This window comes from Myotis yumanensis, unplaced genomic scaffold (genome assembly GCF_028538775.1).
Source record: "Myotis yumanensis isolate MYYU_CA2020_CCGP unplaced genomic scaffold, mMyoYum1.0.hap1 SCAF_12, whole genome shotgun sequence".
Taxonomy (NCBI): Eukaryota; Metazoa; Chordata; class Mammalia; order Chiroptera; family Vespertilionidae; genus Myotis; species Myotis yumanensis.
Genome location: NW_027223763.1, coordinates 60,952,639 through 60,974,267, shown reverse-complemented (window position 1 = coordinate 60,974,267; position 21,629 = coordinate 60,952,639). Strand labels below are relative to the sequence as shown.

The 21,629-nt window shown below is 38.7% G+C and overlaps 1 protein-coding gene across 3 annotated transcripts in view; it reads right to left on the bottom strand.

Annotated features, from left to right (window-relative positions):
• Positions 1 to 21,629, bottom strand: part of FOCAD (focadhesin) — a 279,727-nt gene that overhangs the window by 234,287 nt on the left and 23,811 nt on the right. For 2 of the 3 annotated variants that reach the window (XM_070431752.1, XM_070431754.1), the window contains exons 2-4: positions 13,049 to 13,137; positions 10,508 to 10,582; positions 8,145 to 8,299 (exon numbers count right to left, since the gene is read on the bottom strand). In XM_070431752.1, coding sequence (XP_070287853.1) covers positions 8,145 to 8,299; positions 10,508 to 10,582; positions 13,049 to 13,105 — 287 coding nt within the window. In that variant the 5' untranslated portion in view covers positions 13,106 to 13,137. Of the gene's footprint in view, positions 1 to 8,144; positions 8,300 to 10,507; positions 10,583 to 13,048; positions 13,138 to 15,164; positions 15,275 to 21,629 lie in introns of all 3 variants that reach the window. The other variant, XM_070431753.1, reaches the window with a different exon arrangement.

Genomic DNA, 21,629 nt, shown 5'->3' with positions numbered 1-21,629 from the left:
TTTCATTGTTACAAATTGAACATAATTAAAGCATAGTGATTAATCACAAAAACAATATGTAATTATATATGTGTTTTCCGATGGTCTTAGGCAACTCCTGTGAAAGGGTCGTTCGGCCTTCAAAGGGGTCGCGACCCACAGGTTGAGAACCGCTGCTCAAGCAAGAGGAGAGAGACATGGGACAGATTCTCGCAGCCAGAAAGAACCAATTCTGCTAACATCTTGGTTTTGGACTCCTGGACTCCAGAATTGTGAAATAATCCATTTCTGTTGTTTTAAGCCACCAAGTCTGCGGTCACTGGTTACAGCAGCCCTAGGAACTAATACACAGCCCCTGGCAGAGCTGACTAGGCCAAGAGCAAACATCTCACACACGCTGGGTCCTAGCCTGGCAATTCTTTCATTGTGACCAAGAAATTCCAACCTCAGCTGGGCTGTCTCTTATACAAAAGAGATGTAACCCAGGTCCTCGCCGGGTGGCTCAGGTAGTTACAGCATCTTCCTGTACACCAAAAGGTTGCAGGTTTGATTCCAGGTCAGAAAACATACTTAGGTTGCGGGTTCGATCCCTGGTCAGGGCACACACAGGAGCCAACCAATTGATGTTTTTCTCTCACATCAATGTTTCTCTTTCTCCCTTCCTCTCTCTAAAAATCAATTTAAAAATATCCTTGGGTGAGGATTTAAAAAAAAGAGAGATATTAACCCAGGAGCAGGCGGTGGCCTGTGGAGAAGCAGCAGAGGAAGTCAGCTGCAGTAGAGAAGAAACACACAGCCTGTATCCAGTTTGATTCCGAGGCCCGGGTGCATCCTTGTCCTTGGATCCTATGGGACACCTCTTTACCAAAACATTAAAAATCACCCTTCTTTGCTCAAACCAGTTCAAGTGGGTTTCTGTAAGTTGTTACCCAGAGTCCCATTGCCCTCAGGAACCTGCTGCCAAAGGCGTTCAGCTGCCGCACGTCCTTCCTTGGGCTGAGGGGGGAGAAGGAGGGAGATATCAAAAAAAGCTCATTGACTCAAGAGCCCTCTAAGGGAGAGCAGAGAAAAGGTCAGGCCCGAGCTACCAGCACAGGGGCAAGAGACAATGCAAAAGGGAACCTCAATTTTCACTATGCCTATGAGCCAAGACCCAGATCTTATCATGAGAGGGAGTGTGGGTCAATAATGATATTGACTATTCTAAAAAAACAAACAAAACAAAAAAACACAGAAATGAGAAAAATTTGGTCATGTTACACAAACTATGCCAACTAAAACCACCCAGGAAAATTGCTTTTCACTAGATAAATGTAGCATAACTGTTATTGTGTATAGGAATAACATATATCAGGTTTCCTTTGTTTGGGGTTCAAATGATAACAATATAATCGCTGCTCTTGTATTTCAGTCTCCTGTTGAAAAGATTACAAATAATTCCTGGTTCTTTGCTTTCGAGACATTCCAAAGGTGAGGTACAAGGAAGTACCATACTAATTTTTTGGCCAGAGATGAGAATAACAGGGTTGAAGAGAATGACACAAATATCCCCAAAAAGGGCATTCCCTGGGTATCATGGGAACAAATGGTCAAATATAGCCAAGTCCCTTTTTTAACTGCAAAGGATAACTGGTCAGCCTTAAGCGGAGTAAGTCACCAGCAAATTAGATAACAGTACACACTAGATTAAAGAATAAATCATTTTCTGATTTTATTAGAAAAATTATGTGGGAAAAGAGAACCAGGAAGAAAGAGAGGAAATTTAAAACAAAAGAAAACCAAAAAAAGGGGCGGGGGGAACAGTTCTGAGGAAACCGTGCTTGAATAAATGACAAAAAATAATGCTTCTTTTAAAAAAATCTAACCGATTGTGCTCTGGGTTGTGCTTGGGAAAGTTCTGTACCCTCATTTGTCTTCTAAGTACCAGACAACAGTCTGATTTCTTCTGAAGCATTTTTCCATTATAAAAGTCACATGTTCAGCAGTTCCTTTCCTTAAATCACCTAGAAAACATCTTAGCAGAGACACGTGACTGGAAGATTTTGTGACAAACAAAGCCTTCAACCAGATCAACTAACTTAAAAAAGAAGTAGGGCAGAATGTCCTAGACAAGGAAAGTGGCTGGAATTACTTTTCTGGTTAGGAGCTGCAATTTAGGAGAGATTCTGGGATTTTAGAGAAAGAAAAAGCATTGGGAAAAAAGGAAAAGAGGACATCTGGGAACAAGCTAAACAACTTAAAGGAATGTTTAAAAGAAAAGGTAAAAAACCAGACACTATCTATTAATTCCGTCACTCTCAAGTAGGAGTTAAATGAGCGATGACAGCAATGTAGACTTGAGCCCTGAAACCATCTCAATTCATGACAAACACCCTGACAGCCCCAGCGGCAGATGAGAGCATGCTAACTCTTCCTGAGAGGACAGCTTAGAGGAAAAAGGCATCCTTCCTTGGCTCTTCTCCTGCCAAATAAAGAGGAAGCTAATTGTACAGAAAAGCCTCGGGAATACAAGGCATAGCCCTGGGTGGGGTGGCTCAGTTGGCTGGGTGTCGTCCCATGCACGAAAAGGTTACCAGTTTGATTTCTGGTCAGGGCGCATGCCCAGGTTACAGGCTCAAACCCTGGTAGGAGGTGTGCAGGAGGCAGCCGATGGATGTTTCTCGTTCTCTCTCCCTCTCCCTGCCTCTATCTCTAAAAATCAATAAAAAATATTTTTTAAAAGAATACAAGATATAACTACAGTATCTCCTTAGTTGCTGGCCGTTTCCTACACAATAACAAAGCCATTAGGTGTCCCAAGGAACAGGGTCATCAATACAAGAGAACACTCTGAGCGAGAATTTTCTCACAAATTACCCTAAATCTTAATTCCAAATAGTTTTCAGAATCATTTTGTTTTTAACCAAATTGGACCTTCATCCATCCATGATCAAGAACTCACTGAGTCCAACAGCTTTAGTCAGGACACACTAAGGGCATTTTTAATACCCTCTGCAAAATTTCATTTAAAGGTAGACTTCAGGAACCTCAGAAAATAGACTTTTATCTCTCACACCTTAATACACTTTATTTTCCCAAATACATAAATTGCAGTTCTTTTCTCTGTTTGAAAGTACAAAAGGCACACAAATCAAGTGCTAGCCTAGTTTATCGAGAGCATAACTGTTCTACCAAACACATTTTTAAAAGAAGGTGGGGAAGCAGTTAAACTGAAATTACAGGCTGTCACGACATCTCAATATCGAAAACTGAATACCTGGTTCCACAGGACAGTACGGTTTTTATTCACAGTCCCGTTACTAAGCAACTATAACAATGGCTGCATCAGCTTTCTTAGAAGCTAGCACAGTTAAGGGGGCGGGAAATGTAAGAAAAATGGGGACACCCTTTGCTTTGGGAATCATTATGTTAGGATACAGTCAATGTCAAAACAAACAAGCAAACCCCAAAACTGTCTACACTTAAAACAAGCAATTCCTTAAAAGACAAGAAAAGTACATGCTACTATGTATCATTCACTTTAATTTCAGTTTTGTTTAATTTGAAAATTCACATTTAACTGGTGATAATGACTTCCGTTCTGTGCTGCCTTCTTGGTCCCCTTCTTTCCTTCACCCTCCCTGGGGACTTTTTTTTTTCTTTTTCAAATTTCCTTACTGATTAAAGGAACATTTTGGATCTCTGAAATCCATTTCTTTGTTTACAGAAGCTATAAAAACTGGTCTACAATTGTTTCATGTTGCCTCAGCTTTGAACCAAGAATACTCTTGGACATCAAACTGCTCCTTTGAAGGGAACAGTCTCTCAAACAGGCAGGCGCTTTCCCAGCCTCTCCCCAGGGTTCGGACAATCAGAGCCTTGCAAATGTCAAGTCTTTTTCAAAGTCAGACTATACAATGTGGGTAGTTTTGAGGCGGTGGTGGAGGTCCAACACATGTTCCAAGAGAAATTTATAGACTAGACCTGCCAAGGGCTAAGGGGCAGGTTACAAAGTTAGGAGAGCTGGCCTCATCAACGTTGCCTTCCATCTTTCCTTGCAGCTTTCAACATTTACTACCATACTGAGAAAGTTCCAGAAACTTCTACATTCCCAAGTATCTATTCCACAGAAGACTGCTTCCCACCATCAGTCCCCGCACCAGCACAAGTTCTCTCTCTCTCTCTCTCTCTCTCTCTGTCTCTCTCTCTCTCTCTTTTTCTTCTCTCTCCCTGAAAGATGGTAGGCTTGTGGGAAAGAAATTTTTACAATTATTTTCTACATCAAAACTGAGCGGCTCTGTTCCCAGGGTGCCTCTAGATGCTAATAAACCTCTATGTTAAGAAGAGAGTTCCAGAGACAAGTAGACATTTGAATACTGGAAACTGAAGATCTAAAATGTCTCAGCCAAGAAGCACAGGCAAGTGACAAAGTCATTCCTGCTTTTAAATCCCAGATAAAGATGGTTTTCTGTCTCAAGATCCCCTGAGCAGCATTTGGAGAAGGAGGCTATTTGGATCTCCTGTTTTTAATTAGATTTAGTATAATTTCTTCAATGTAATTCTCATTTGTTTGTTTTTTAAAGAAATAACGTTTAGTTGTTGTAATGGCTACGAACCACAGAGCCCTGCTACTTGCAATAAGCCAAATAAAGAAAATTCTTCACATATAATTATTACTTCTACTGGTAACAATAAAGAAAACTTAGCACTTATATAACACATTGTATGATCAAATTGATTCAAAAATTAAATTGGTGCCCTAGCTGGTTTGGCTCAGTGGGTAGAGTGTCAGCCTGCAGACTGAAGGGTTCCAAGTTCAATTCCAGTCAAGGGCACATGCCCGGGTTGCGGGCTCGATCCCTAGTAGGGGGCGTGCAGTAGGCAGCCGATCAATGATTCTCATCATTGTTGTTTCTTTCTCTCTCTCCCTCTCCCTTCCTTTCTAAAATCAATAAAAATATATTTTAAAATAATTAAATTGGTTAGCTGCAGAGTCTATTCTATCACCATTTCCCCGTGGCTAACAATTTAGACATGAATATTCTCAGATAAAAGTTTTTTGTAGCCCTAACCGGTTTGGCTCAGTGGATAGAGCATCGGCCTGTGGACCGAAGGGTCCCAGGTTCGATTCTGGTCAAGGGCATGTACCTTGGTTGCGGGCATATCCCCAGTAGGGGGTGTGCAGGAGGCAGCTGATCAATGTTTCTCTCTCATGGATGTTTCTAACTCTCTATCCCTCTCCATTCCTCTCTGTAAAAAATCAATAAAATATAGTCTTTAAAAAAAAATCTTTAAAAAAAAAAAGATTTTTGTAAAAGAATTTTTTTCCAGGATACTTTAATTGTTAAAATTCATATAATTGCATATTATAAAATTCAGTGCTTTCTTCTATATCTAATGACCTCTGAAAACTAATGGTTACCTATACATGTAAGATTATATTACTCACTGAAACACTGCCTATAATGCAAATAATTGAAAACAATAGGAAATTGGTAAATTATGGCACATTCACACAATGAAATATAATGTAGCTGGAAAAATTTGAAAGTACTTTATGTATGTTAAGAAATTATCTCTAAAATATGTTTTTTTCAATGAAAAATGCAAAATAAAGAATACTATGTGTAGTGGACTACTAATTTTGTGGGTTTTCTTAAAGAAAAAAATATTTACACATAAATTTCAGTTACATTAATATGTAACACCTTTAAAAGGATAATAAGACAGAGACATTGCTGCATGTGCCCTTTTGAATTTTTCATCATGTATTATCTATTCAAAAAATACATTTTTAAAATTTAAAAAATCTAAGGTTATTGACAAATTATAATATATACAGATGGGATGCTGGTTCCTTATCAGCCAGGTGTATGCTCTCTAGTTTACAATAGTGATGAAGGACTTTACTGCTGTGTGAGGCATATATCACACCAGCATCATTTTCTAACATGATCTTCTAGAACTAAAGGTATAATCTAACCTGCTCGAATATCCCTCACATACACAGACTAACTCCACTCCCTTAGCTGCTGATACTCTGGCTTTTAAGTATAAATAGTATAGCACAATACAAATGGATTTTATATTGTGCATTTTAAGGCATTTGAAAACTATGTAGGGGGAACAAATACCATTACTGTACCTGCATTTGAAAAAAAAGGGGGTAATGCAAAATCTAGGTGGCCTGCTTAAAGTCAACCAATAAGTTGCAAAAAAGAGCAACACATTAAAACTTAACTCTTTAAAAGCCTTCTCAAAACTACTTTTTTTTAAATGGGTAGAAAATAGGATCCTTCTTAAAGCGTGGTGTATGTGTGAGTGTGCATGCAATGTGAGCGTGCAAAAAGAAAAAGACAGAAAATAAATAAGTTTTTAGGCATGATCAAATCCTTACTTATTCAGAAACTAGAGGCCTGATGCACGAAATTCGTGCAAGAGTAGGCCTTCCTTCCCCTGGCTGCTGGCACCGGCTTCCCTCTGGCATCCAGGACCCAGGCTTCCCTCCAGCACCCGGGACCTGGGCTTCCCTCTGGCCGCTGGCAGGCACCTGGGAACCGGGCTTCCCTCGCAGCCCCGGCTTCGTCCGGAATGTTGTCTGGAAGGATGTCTGGTCTAAATAGTTTATTATGCTTTTATTATTTTTTTTTAAATATATTTTATTGATTTTTTACAGAGAGGAAGGGAGAGAGATAGATAGTTAGAAACATCGATGGGAGAGAAACATTGACCAGCTGCCTCCTGCACATGTCCCACGGGGGATGTGCCCGCAACCCAGGTACATGCCCTTGACCAAAATCGAACCCGGGACCTTTCAGTCCGCAGGCTGACGCTCTATCCACTGAGCCAAACCGGTTTTGGCATGCTTTTATTATTATAGATAGTTGGTCATCTGTTAGAGTGCACTAGAGATGAAAATACAGGTTGAAAAGAAAACTGTAGAAGAGCAAGGAGCCCAGCTGAGAAGAGGGGCGTATCTAGGTAGGAGAGGTGACATCTCAGTTGAGCTTTGAAGGATGAAGATGAAGTCAGAAAGAGGAGAAAGAACATTCCATGTGGAGGCTGAGCACATGTGAAAGCTCAGGAATGGGGAACAGGTGTGTACAGCTAGAGGCGAGAGTTCATGGCAGGGAATGCAGGTTGAACAGAAGGCTGCGGGTAGTTTGGGAAGGGCATGTACCACGCTCAAGGGTCTGGACTTACAACTATACACAGCAGAATTTAAAGAAGAATTAAGGTTCCAAAAGATATAAAGAGGTGATTTAAGGAAACTAACGAGATTTGTGAAGAAAGGAATTTAAAAGGCCAGAGATGATTAACCTAATAAGCTTGAAGCCCAGGAAAGCATCTTCCACAGACTGAGAGGAAAACTGTTCTGCCCAACAACGAGACTGTGACTCTTTCCCCCTCACTGAAAACAGAAAAAAAAGATGGAAGTATTCAGTTCTGATGCTCCTACAATAAAGGTGAGTAGAAAACACTGGTAGGAGTTCGGAGGAGGCAGAAGCCCAGATGACTTAAAGAAGGCAAATTAAGACCATTTCTTGAAGCAAAGAGTGGCATCCCTTTTTCAGGGAGTATTTTGCAAGACAGTCTTATTTCCACAGGATGGTTCCAATACGGTCCTGTTTAACCACCTCAGGATGGCATATCCCCTTTGAGCCCTTGTGATTCCACTATGTTCAGTCTGTGAATGTACTAAATAAAGTCATACCAAACAAATTTAAAAACACACACACACACCTATACATCATTTACTTGGATAATATTCAGGGGAAGACATGTTGAAATCACAAAATACACATACTAATGCCAAAGTATTTTCAATAGTGTCGAAATTGACCACTGTGGAAGCACTGCTTAGAGGCAGCCTTCTTTCTTAAATTAAGTCAGGAATGTAGACTGCAATTGTAAATTCTTCACTATGTAGGCTATTTTCTTCATAAAACAGAACAATGACAAATTTAGGCAGAGCCCCAAACTTAAGTACAGCAAAGGCCCACAAATTCTAAACCTATAGAGTTTAACTAGCATGTTCTCATCACATATGAAATATCAACTTCGTGACATTTTAAGAGAAAGAAAAACAATGGGTAAGTAGGTTAAATGTTGGCCCTTCATGGGAATTAGTGAATTTTTTTTTTTCTAAGACTTTAAATTGTTAACTGATCCAACAGGAAGAGTACCTGGCGGAGGGAATCAGGTTGAGGATCCCATTGAGAATATAGCTGAACTCCGCGTGATCCTGCGCAACAAGTGCCACCAGACCCTCGCAGCAGGCTGTCCGAACCACCACGTTTTCACTGCAGCACTTCTCCCAGAGCAAGTTCAAAGCAGGGGTCTGAAATCAAACCAGTGGTTAAAGGACACTTCCGACGAGCAGCAAATGCATACGCACCCCCAGCCATGCGTCACAGTGTAATTGGTTCACGGTAGGCTAGCTCTCCTATATAAAGATGCTGCTGTCACAGCACTTATAGAATAAACTACAGTCTGTTTCCAAGAGAGGTAATGGATCTGTTCTGATATAGCAACTCTCTCTCTCATCTGGTGTATTTGCTGCAAAGTAAGCCTGGCTGCCAACAGTTATAACCTGAGTTCAAGCAACGCAACAGAACTAACCTAACAAGGGATCAAAACTAAGACTTGTCTCTGGCAGTGCTAAACCAAGCCCTTTCACCAGACACCCACAATATCAGCAGATCAGTTAGTCTAAGTTGAACCCAAATCATACCTATGCTTCAAGCCCTCAGTGGGAATACAATTTCAGAAAATGTTCCTAATCTCCTACCACCAACCTCTATCACCTACATGTACCCCATCCTTCCCCCCTTCCCTCCCCCCCCCCACACACACAATGTCCCTGCCCCAATGGGCACAGAAGGAAGAGAGAGAAGTAGAACAGGCTACCAGCAAGCTGCAGGTCCCATGGCTACCAACAAAAGCCTAGAAAAACTGTTTTGGCCAAGAGAGAGACTGTGGCTTTTCCCTACCCCTCACACCATGAGTCTGTCATCTTTCACAGAAAAGCACTGGAAAGGTATATAAGTTCTTAATTTTGAAAAATCCTATTAAAGCAGAGGTTCTAACTTTCAGAACTTTCTCAGGAACCCATGATTCCCTCACCAAAAAAAAGTTCAATATTAATGGTAAACCTATATTTAAATATATTGTGGGTTAAGTCTATTTAGATTGATACATGGTTTGGGAATTTTTTGGGTTTTGGCCTTTTTTTAAAGAACATATAATGAAACTATTTTCCTTTCTGTCCTTCCCCCAATAATTTATTGGGAAATATATAATTTGGAGAAATGCCTGGCTCCCATAGAATAACTATAAGAATGAAAATCAACATTTTATTATGTCCACTTTCCTACTGTAGCTAGCTCTGAGATCCTTGCAATTATAGGATCCCACTATGACAGAACAATAGAGTTAATAGTTACTACAGGAAAGTGATATTTATATTCTATTTATTTTATTTAGAAGGAAATTTAAATCACCCACATGGATAATATGAAAGGGGACTAAATTACTAAGCCGGAAAAATAATATAAATAAATAGAAAACTGTCCCTTCAGATAACACTGTGATCTCATGGAAATAAGCATTCATTTATTAATGGGAGAGGAAATATTTGGTTACAGGGATTGACATTCAATAAATCCTGGCAATTTAAGTAAAACCACTAGATCTTGTCAGAGTACATAATGTGATTACAGGAAGGATTAAGATCAGGGTTCTCAGAAAACCTAATTTAAATGACTATATACAAACACTAGATAAATGCCAATTATTGAAGTATATACCCCATACACTTCCTTCAAGCTGTCGGCAGACGCAGCAAAGAAATGCGACTTGGAGCAGTTAATCAAAAGGAATGTGAGAGGAAGGAAATAATCAGTTTGTTTCTGCTGTGAAAAAACATCTCATTTCCATCATCTATATTCTCTATGGAGTTTACCTTAGAGCATCCACTTAAATAGGATTTCCAACCAGCATGTCAAAATACACAACACTGGTCAACCAAAACCCAGGTGATATATATCTCAGTGGGCTGGCATTGCTTCCGCACTTAGCATTCGCCTGCCCTATGCATGGTAAGAATTTTTTCCCCAATTCCAACTGTCCACGCATGACCTTTTCATACAAGGGGCCATCTATAGCATGAAAAATCTCCCACACCCAAATAGAGCCACTATGTTCACTTTTTCTATTAAACAAAAATATTCCCTCAGAGGTAACCCTGTCAACCTTCTCTTCTAAACCATGCCTACGCTCATTCCACTCATGTTATTTTTTTATTAATAATCATAAAAATACTCCCCTCATCTCCTCCATATCTTATTCCTGGAGTCTATTGCCACAAATTTTAAATGTTTTATTTGGAAGAAAAACATAGCAAACAAACAAAAAAGGCAATAAACTTCTCACAGTTCCAAATCGTTTCTACAGTGACCTGAGCTGTGAGGGAAATAAGCGAAGTGATTCTGTGGTCCAGCTGGTAGCAATATCGGAGCAGAACTACTGCACAGAGTTAAACACAGACCTGGTTTGTGGATTGATTGATCTTTTCTGAAAAACCATTCTCCTTTAGGACTGCAGCAAGAAGATGACCCACAGCCTAAAAAGAAAAAAAAACACATTTCCTCAGAAGTTTTCTCCGAGGAGTGCATTTGATGGTAACAACTATCAATAGTAGTTATTATGACTTTGAGTCATATCAGTCAAATGGTAATAAAATTCCAATTCACTGAGGACGCGCTCTATAGAAGGCACTGAATTAGTCCACATACATAATTTCTCATCTTCATAACAACCCTCAAGGTAAGCATTTTTATCCCGATTTTTATCCCAATAGGCAAACTATCATTCATAGATGTTAAGAAAATTGCTAGATTTTCAGTTTAAATTGTTGTCATTTAATATTAGAAGAAACTTTGAGACTGTTTAATCCATGAAACCGTTAAGACAAATAAGAAACTCCACAGCTTTTAAAATCATCTTTGCATCTAAATGAAATCCATCATGCTTCATCATGCCCTTAATGAAGATGGAGAAAATGCATTCCCATCTTTGACTATGGCCCACACAGACCTGAATCCATGGGTCTCCTGTGACCACGAGCATCCTCCCTCCTCTAGGCTCTATGACTTAATTTCTTTATTATTTTGTTATAGGTTTTAGCGCTGTAACAGGCTTTCAGTCTAGTAAATCTCTAAATTTTTCCCAAATCCTGCTTTAATCCAAAGCCCAAAATTAAAGATGAGACTCAACAGGAGTGTTGATAACATAAATACATACATATCATTACCTCCTACCACCTCAATCTTATTCTCCTCGCTCTTCAGCACTACCCAGCCTGCTGTCTTGGAACCTAGGCCAACAACAATGACAGCTATTCTGTGTGTGGGTTGGAAATACGTGGCAACTGCCACAAACAAAAAAGGCAATAAACAGGTTGATCCTGCACTAGGGACCAATGTATGATACAGCTGTGAATACCTGTCAGTCTTGCAAAGTTTCCAGAGAAGTTCAAATAAAAACACAGCCTCCAATCCTTGATCTCTCTTTGTATTTCACATATTAAAAGTGATTAATGACCTCAAAGCTTAATGGTCTCAGTTTTGCAATACAAGTCATTCGTTTAAAGGAATATTACATTTAGATCAATTAACTGTCTCTTATCTCCTATTTAAAGGGATAGTAACAAGAATTGAAAACCAGTGAATAGTTTTGGTTCCTGTTTACAAAATACAGCATATTGCACTGAATGGAACTGGCCAGCAACTACAAGATATATCAATATTTTATGTAACAGTAAGAAAGAAAAAAAGGCTGCCAATTAATCTATATTATACAATGCTTCATATGGTTTCGAATTTTTATTTTATATTAAGAAAGCTCTTTCAAACTCATTTAGAAAATCATGGCCAAGTTCACAAATGCACAGGCAATACCAACTGTATGATGACTACTGCCATCAATTACTAGATGCAACCCAATTTCACAGGCGTTAAAATCAGAGAATATAGCCTAAATTGATTTTAAAATACAAAATCCAAGAACATATCAGCCTACATTGTTACTTTAGTTTTGCATAACAGAATAGTTTAAAAAGACATGCTACAAAAAGTATATATGTACTCGATTTAACAGTAACACACATAGGCCTTTCTTGATTATCCACGCTAATGAAGGGACTCCAGGCCAGGAAAAAAAATTTTGAGGCCAGTATTCTCCAAATCTTCATTTCTTCTTCATGGTAAGAACCTGTGCTGTGAAGGATAAGACTCCAACCCAGTCAGGCAGAAGGGAATCTTGCATAAGGAGTGTTCTTCTCCTCATGGAAGGGTTCCCCACTACCCAGCTAAGTCAATTCCCACAGTAGGCAACTCCAAAGTTAACTGTTGAAAGTGGCCAAGATGCTGTCCGTGGTTAAGTCTTCAGGCAGGCTTCTGCTGTTCTGTTATCTTTACTCTCCCAAGAAAAGACAGTAAGCTATTATGATACCTTGATTAACCACAATGCTTCTAGCTAGCTGCAAGCTAACCAGAAAGCCATCTTTGGTTTAACCCTAATAATTGAAAAGCTTTTTAAAATAAATTATAATCTCCTGCCTGAGTTAGAGTTTATAGATTGAAGTTTTTAAATCCAGGATAGTTTACTTACTGTCATTATTATAAAAATCTATTTTTCTTACATTTGTATAGAGGTAGAATATACATTTTAAGATATTAGTCTCTCATACTCTATAAATGCATATATCTGTAGAGGCATAACCATTTATTTCTGTTCCCAATAATTAATTATAGAGCAAAAAGTACATTCTCAAGGGGTTAATCAAGGTTTTATTATTTCTAAGTATGACATAAATAGAAGCTGCAATTGGTCAACTTCAAATATTTCTTTTCTTGTCAAATATAAATTTTCAAATTAACTCATATAAAAGTTGTTTAATAAAATGATATCTCTAATATAGAAAAAATATTCAATGTTAAAAATATAAAGTTAAATTAACAATCTATGAAAAAAGTTCACTTGTTACCACGAAGCATAAATAAATAAATTAATTAATTAATTAAATTACCTGTGTTTGGATAAGAGAATTTGGAAATTCAAACCTTTTCCTGATATCATCTGACATTTCTGCTTCTCTGACATATATGTATGCAGATTCTGTAACCAAAACAAAAAAAATATTTGTTAATCTGGAAAAGGAGTTCAAACCAATTACTCCTCAAATAACATTAAAGTAATTCATTCCAAAGTCAACAACGGAAATAAAGCACAGGGCTCTGCTGAGTAATCCTTGCCATACACTTCACTGTTAACCTCTTCAGTCCTCAAATGCCATGGCTGAGAAATTAAAATGTCCAAAAACTCTTGGTTTTTCCCATTAGAACTAATTCAGAAACAGATGAATTCACACTATAGAACCTCCGCCCCACTCCTGCCTGTCCCCAAAATCCAAAAGTTCTAGCCTAATAACACGATTTAAAAAATTCAATGACATGTTTGAAATAGAAATTAATTTTTTTATTGATCAAAACTTCTAAGGGAGAAATAGTCAAACTTTCAAAAATTATTTAAACTGTGCTTTGCTTTGGAACAAAGTTTTCATTTAAGCACTAATCCAACAAGTGTAAAGCCTGGGTGAGCTGTTTTCAGGGAGTAGAGAAATGACCTAGAAACACACATCAAAACAGATTGCTTGTCTTCTAAAAGAGGAACCAGCAAGCAATTAAGCACCAATTTTTAATATTTACATCGCACCTCTCATTCCTACTGGGGTCTCAAAAAATATGCAAAAGGATGAAGGAGGGCAGGTGATAAATCAAAGACACAGAACTAGTAAGAGGATTTCCTAAGAACCCAAATTTATCCAATTCCCATGCAGCACTGAACCCACCAAATTACACTATCTTAAAAAATGAATGCTTTAGGTCACCCATTTATTACATATACCTTTCGAAAAATGTATGTCACTTCAGTACTCTAGGTTGCTTTTAAAAATAACAGGCTGCAAAACCAAGCTCTCCTGATCTCAACATTGAAGTGTTGAACTTGCAGCTCTAACTACTTTCCTCCCTTTCTTTCAAAGTTAACCTCCTTGAGAGAATAGTTTATCATAGCTTCCTTCTTCAACATCTAGGTCCAACTTTACTCCTTGAGTTTGATATTTCACAGCCCTGAAACTGGTTCTATGATGGCAAATGATGGTCCCTGTGTAAATCTACTCTTTAGCTGAGGCAGGTCAACATCTCAACTTTCCAGTTGCACTAATCTGACCTTTCTTGAAATTTGCTTCTCTTTTGAATTCCATAAGACATCACAGCAGAATTTTCCAAAGTATGTCCTTGGGAAACCCACAATAAAGAGATCTCCACAGGGAGAAAAAAGGAGTGTGTAGGGACATATATTGCCATCTTGAAGATTCGATCATTCACTTAACAAACACTTATTAGGTGCCTACTGTGAATCAGAAACTGTTCTAGATGTTTAAGTTACCTCAATAAATAACAGACAAAAATCCTGACACTCTGGAGCTCACAGTCTAACAGGAAGAGGCAGACAGTAAATTAAAAAAAAAAAAAAAAGATAATGAAATATAACATGGCAAAAGGTGGTAAGTGCTATGGGAAAAAAAAGTAGTAAACTAGATAGAGTAAAGAGAATGAGAGATGAGGGGAGGGCACGCTATTTTAAATATGGCCGTCTTTTCTAGAGAGGGTGGCATTTGGAGTTGTTAGGCATACACATATTGGTGGAAAGTGTCACAGGAACAGAAAACAGTGAGTACAAAAGCCCTAAGCTAATGAAATGCTTAAGACCTGTTCCAGAAAGAGCAGAGATGGATCGGGCACAGAATGGAGGAGGAAGAAAATGGTAACCAAAGAGCCAGTGAGAAGCCAGTCCTTCCAGGCCTTGAGCGCTCCTGGACGGACTGCTGCATGTATCCTGAGTGAAGCAAGAAACTACTACACACAAAAGGGGGAGAGATTTTAACCGAATCACCTGAGGTGAGAAGTGGTCCGATTCGGGATATCTTTGAAGACAGAGCCAACTGTGGTTGTTAAAGAATGAGATGACAGTAGAGGAGGGAAAAGGTGACTCCAAAGTTTCGGATCTGAGCAACTTTATTTTTAATCTCATTTCTTTTGGGCATTTTACACATGAAACAAAACAATTTATACATTACTTACCACAGCATTTTTTACAGAAGGAAAATATGCTGTTGCCATCAACTGAGATGGGAAACAAGTTTTGTGGGGGAAGACCAAGATTCCACTTGAAACAGGTAAGTTTTAGAGACCTAACAGAAAGCCAAGGGGAGATGTCAGGTATAAAGTTGTATATATGAATCTATAATTTGAGAGAGAGATCTAAATAATAGTGCATGTCATTAAATAATCTGAGAGGTTCTAAAGCAAGGAGTTTGATTAACTTTAACCCGGAGTTTCCCAAACTTATCTGATCATGGCACCTTTTTTTTTTTTCTAGAAATTCCTGTTAACACCAGTGGTCGGCAAACTCATTAGTCAACAGAGCCAAATATCAACAGTACAACGATTGAAATTTCTTTTGAGAGCCAAATTTTTTAAACTTAAACTATATAGGTAGGTACATCGTTATTAACTTAATTAGGGTACTCCTAAGGCTTAGGAAGAGCCACATTCAAGGGGCCAAAGAGCCGCATGTGGCTCGCGAGCCACAGTTTGCCGACCACGGGTCTATACAGCCAGCCTTTCCTGGGACCTACTGGGAAACACTGCTCTGCCAACTCCTCCTATTCCTCTGTCCTCTCTGATTCCTGAAGGCACCCCCAAGGCTCTGGCCTTGTGCTCTCTTCCTTTATGTAAACTCTCCCAGAGCCTTCATCTAGTCTGTATCTCCAAACACTCCCCTACTCTCTCTTATAAGGCTCTAAAACACCAGAAATTGGAGATGTCAAAACCAAAACACATATTTTCTCTCAAAAAAACTGTTCACGTTTCAGCTTTTCCCAATTCTCCTCTCACAATTTCCCTCCCGCCATTCTCTAAATCCAGTCAGTCCCAAAGTCGACCTCATTCTTTCCAGCTTCTCGGAGGTTGGTTTCCCTCTCCATTTCCATCCCCATCATCTGAGTTCCTCACTCGAGGCTTACTTCAGTAACTGCTTAGTCTTGCTTGAGTTCATCCCATACACAGCTGTCAGATCATTGTCCCAGAATGCTATTTCCATCGCATCAATTCCCTTGAAGATTTAAGACAGTTTTCAAAAGCCTGTCAGATTAAATGCAAATTTTGATTCCTAGTTTTTAAGCCCTGCAACAATCATCTCACCTATTCAACGGCATTGTCACTACTGTCCAATTCCAATTGGGCAAAAACCATTTTCAGAATAATCCCACATGCTCAAAATGTGCTCTCTCCCACATAAAATGCCCTCCTACCCCTGGCCATTTTTTCTCAGTGGTTAGAGTATCGGCCCGCAGACCAAGGGTCAAGTGTTCAATTCCTGGTCTAGGGCATGTACCCTTGTTGCAGGTTCAATGCCCCGCTTTGGTCAAGGTGCGTGCGGAAGGCGACCAGTTAATACGTCTCTTACATTGATGTTTCTCTCCCTTTCTCCCCCACTCCTGCCTCTCCTGCCTCCCTTTCACTTTCTCTGAAAATAAATGGAAAAAATATCCTAGGGTGAGGATTAAAAAATAATAAAGTAAAATGCCCTTCTATGTTCCCACTATTTAAAGAGGAAATGCCTTTTGTAGCACAGCTTCTCTGTTAAGACATTCCCAAGTAGCCACATATTATAGTAATTGCCTTGGTTTATATTCCTTCAGTGCTAGTGCATTTGGTCTGAGCCATGCCATCATGTGACTACATTAGGATTGTTAGTATTTTTCTGTAAAGGGTCAAATAGCAACTGCTGAAGTCTGCCGCTGTAGCAGGAAAGCAGCCATAGAACATGGCTGTGCTCCAATAAAACTTTATTTACAAGAATAGAAGGCACCGAGTGTGTTTGGGGCAGGGGGTTCATAGTTAACTAACTCCTGGTTTACATAATGACTATTTAATTTATAAAATTTGTTAATTTAATTGCAACAATTATCATTCAAATTTGCCCCTGTGCCTCCAGCCTCAGGTAAATATATAAATAAGGTAAATTATACATCTTTTATTATCTCAAAGTTGGGCAAGTACCCTTTATCAAAGAAAACAAACTTTTTCATCCCCCAAACTCTGAAGGAAATTCCTCACATTAGACTTTATATATGGAATACAGAATGACATTTAATAAGCAATATTCTTAATTACATAATAGGGAATTTCATGTTACTTCTTTTTTTAAAAATCCCTGGATAAAGCCATGCATATTACATAACAGGTAATTCAGCAAAAGAGCTGAAAAGAGCTCATAGGGTCCTAGTGTAGTTTTCTGATGATCTCAGCTAATTCAATAGAAAGTAGGCTGTACATTATCCAGAGAAGCTGATGGTTATCAGGGTATCACAGAATAGACTTACCCAAATGTCAACAGTGATAGAGCTAAAGAAACGAAATGTGGAGTTTTACCCTCTGATCCAGATCTAGAATGGGGGAATTCCAAAATGCTTTGGGGACCAGATGAGCAGCTGGTTAGGCTAATAGATTGTGGCAGTGAAGAGGCCAAAACCTCCAGAAAAATGACTGTCTCCAAAAGATGGGTCGATGGAGTAAAATAGTACTGTTTTTATCAAAATTAGGCTCTACTTATTTCCTATGTACCCGGCTGGTGGTCCTCAGTGGTTGACATTAACCCATGAACCAGGAGATTACTGTTCGATTCCCAGTTCAGGGCATAGGCCCAGACGGCAGACTCAATCCCCAGTAGCGGGGGAGCAGGAGGCAGCCGATCAATGATTCTCTCTCATCATTGATGTTTCTCTCTCTCCTTTCCTCTCTCTGAAATAAATAAAAATGTATTTTTTTTTAAATTACCTAAGTATAGATGGCAAGTACCTCAGCTTACAAAAGATAGTCCTTATTTTGATGTGACACTTTAGAGAATGAATACATTTTTAAATCTGTAGTAAATGTATCTACCAAATGATCAGTAAGCATTCTCAAAACTACTCCCCAAACAGGAATATGATTTGATATCATCCTTGATTTGCTACCCTTGGGCTATAAATTGTGTCTTTCATCTGCTAGAGACTTATATTTCAAGGTTAATCACAACCACTTGGCCTTTTAAGGTATCAAAACATCATATTCTCTCAAGGAATTTTTAAAAAAATACATATGCTTGCTTTAGCATTGACAGTGTAGTATGTGTCCTACTTCGTTTTAATCTCAACTTCCTTTGGGCACTATGTACATTAAAACACACACAACTTCTTCTTTCCATGGCATTCTTTACCAAAAGGAAACTAGTCCCAACATGCTCCATAAACCATGATACAAAAATAGAGTGTTTGATTTTCAAAGATTTATCAGTAACCTGTCAGTCTGCCTTTTTTCTTTTTCTTTTCTTTTTTTCTTTTTTTTGGTCTGTCTAAATCTAAATCAGAAAGAGAATTTTTAATGAGGTCTTAAGTTCCAAGTGAATCAAAGCATTTGTTTAACTTCAGCAGTTATCCTACCTGTCAAGGCTTTTCAGCCCATAAGAACACTTCAAGAAAGTAAAACTATCAATTGCATCCTAGAAGTAATAAAGGAGTAGCAGAGAGATAAAGCGCTTTAAGTTTTCAACTTTTTCAATAGTTTTTCTAGGATACAACATACAACTGTATATCAAAAAAAGTATTTAGTGTCAAACTTCAAATGTAGGCCACAGTCTAAAACACAAGAGAAAAATCTATCTAGTAATATTGACAAGTGCTATGGGAGGCAGCAAAGAAATTATGCAAGGTAGTCGGCTGGTGTGGGGTGGGGGTGAGTTGTCTATTGGTCAGAAAAAGATGACTTTGACCCTCCTGTCTACCAAAATTCTAGATAGGAAGAGCTCAGAGCAGCAATGTAGGACTATAGAGAGCACATTCTTGAAGTTGGTTTACATGAGCAATGTCATCAGCAGGCTGATGAAAATACATGCTTCATCTACATTAATGGGACTCTGCATTTGAAACACAAAATCTAGGACTTTGTAATTTTATCAAATCTAGGACTTTGTAATTTTCTTTCTAATTTTATCAAATATTCAAATTATTAGTTATGCATTTATTTAGTTTCTTCCTCCCTACAAAGTAAGCTATGGAACCATAAATCTGAAGATTTTGAACACATATTTTGACAATTTTTTTCTTTTTTACTACATTTTTTTTAAATGGCTTATAGAAAAGCTGATGGGCACAGTCAATAAATTTGAGCTGATTTTATAAGTTTATCAAGGCTGTGGTTCAGGGGTAAGTTCTGGATACTCCTAGTTGCTTTGTCCTGCCCCTTTTAAAAAAAAAAGAAAAAACACATGTCTATATTTTTCAAATGCTCACCTTGCGATATTTTTATCTTCCTTATTCTTCCACCTGCTTAGTTTCTCAACTACCAGTTCTTGGTCCCTAAGTATTTCTACACATCCTCTCAAGGGTCTGGCAGCTAGTTCTGTTTCATCACCCTGTATTAAATCCTGACACCTGTTAGAAGAAACTCAAGCTGAGCCTGAACTCTTGCTTCAAAGCTTCAAAATACAACAGTCAGCTGTATTCTCAAATTAACAGGACAAGACAAACAGAGCCCTCCTACGTGCATGATTCATAAAAATGGCAAAATCATGGGGAAATCGCAACGGGAAGTTTTCAAAACTCATGAGCAAGTGTAAGAAAATAGTAATTTCTAATCATTACCTTCTCAAAGAGGTCACTAAGTCATCGTTAAATTAGGCTGAGAGTAGAAAATATCTTTATGTTAGCAGTAATTTCAAAATCAAGCCAAGGCAGAGGGCAACTAAGTGGGTGTCAGAGCTACTGGGTCAACATGTTATAATCAGAGAAAACGGGAACTGCATAGATATGGCAGAGACCACTAACTTCAACATCTGTGCTCTCCTTCTTCACTATAATTCCTAGACTCAAGTAAGGTGAGGTATGGCCTGTAACCAAGTTCTCTCCAGAGGCATTGGAACAGAGGTGATGTGCTGCTTCCCGGCTCCAGAGTGCTTCCTCTACTCTCTTCCCAACACAAACCACGTCTTGGCAACAACTCAGATTCAATCATGTGCATGAAGACAGTGCCTCTAGGACAGCAATTTTCAACTGAGCAGCACGAATTTTTAAAACATGCAATACCTGACTACTTAGTCAGGGGCACCGACCTCTTTTCCCTTTAGATTGTCAAATTTAGAAAATGCCAACAGCCAACACAATAGTTGTCTGGTGTGCATGAACAAAAAATATACCTAATTTTTTTGTCAAATCAGCAAAAAATATATATTTTTGGGTGTGCCACAGAATTTTAGTAATTATGTGTGCCATGAGATGAAAAAGGTTGAAATCGTTGCTCGAGGACATCCTACATAATAAAAGGCTAATATGCAAATCGACTGAACAGTGGAATGAACGGTCGCTATGACGTGCACTGACCACCAGGGGGAAGACACTCAACAAAGGAGCTGCCCCCTGGTGGTCAGTGCGCTCAGCCAGAAGCCAGGCTCACAACTGGCAAGTGCAGCAGTGGTGGCGGGAGCCTCTCCCATCTCCGCGGCAGCACTAAGGATGTCCAACTGATGGCTTAGGCCTGGGGAGCAGGCCTAAGCCATCAGTCAGACATCCCCAAGGGCTCCTGGACTGCAAGAGGGCACAGGCCGGGCAGAGGGACATCATTAAATTACTCTCAGCCTAATTTAACGATGACTTAGTTACCTCTTTGAGAATGTGATGATTAGAAATTACTATTTTCCTACACTTGCTCATTAGTTTTGAAAACTTTCCATTGCAATTTCTAGTTGTTGAATAAACAAATGGAAGAAACTGGACCTCTAAATGATAGCTTAGAGCAGAACTGAATACCTGGACTTCCAACTATTAAATAGGAAAGAGAGAAACTTTTACTCTGTTTGAACCACTGAATTCTGGGGTCTCTTTGTTGCAGTAGCTATTACTTCCATAATAATATAGGGGACCTGAGTTCATCTCCCTTCTGTACTTTTTTCCATTGGCAAAATGAAGAAGCTAAATGTCAGACAGGTTAAGCAACTTGCCAAAAAGGAAAATCATCCTGGAAGCTCAGGTGAGAAGAAAGGTTTCCTGAATTCTAACCCATTGTTTCCCTGGACCATCAATAGCATGAGGCATGATGGGCCCAGTCCACATTACTGTATCATGCCCCAGGAATTTTAAGATCTATAATCAAAGTGATGAGCAAATTTAGGTGACTAAGAATTCCGATGATCTCACCAGTTGCAATTTACTGAAATACATCAAATACAATCAAATCCCTTTACAATTGAGTTCCTTTTCAGTTATATCATATGCTGCTTTACTCACAGATTTTGAAATGGTAGTCTAAAATAAGATCAAAGGCAGAAAATTCCAAGTTAGATCTGATTGCTGTCCAGAAGATCCAGGCATTAAAGTAAGAGACAAAACCACCAACTGGAATAATACCTGGTTTGTTACAGTATTTTCTCTAATTATCCTTAAATAATTTCTTATATAACCTATCTAATCTAATAAAAGAGAAACATGCAAATTGACTGCACCTCTGCTA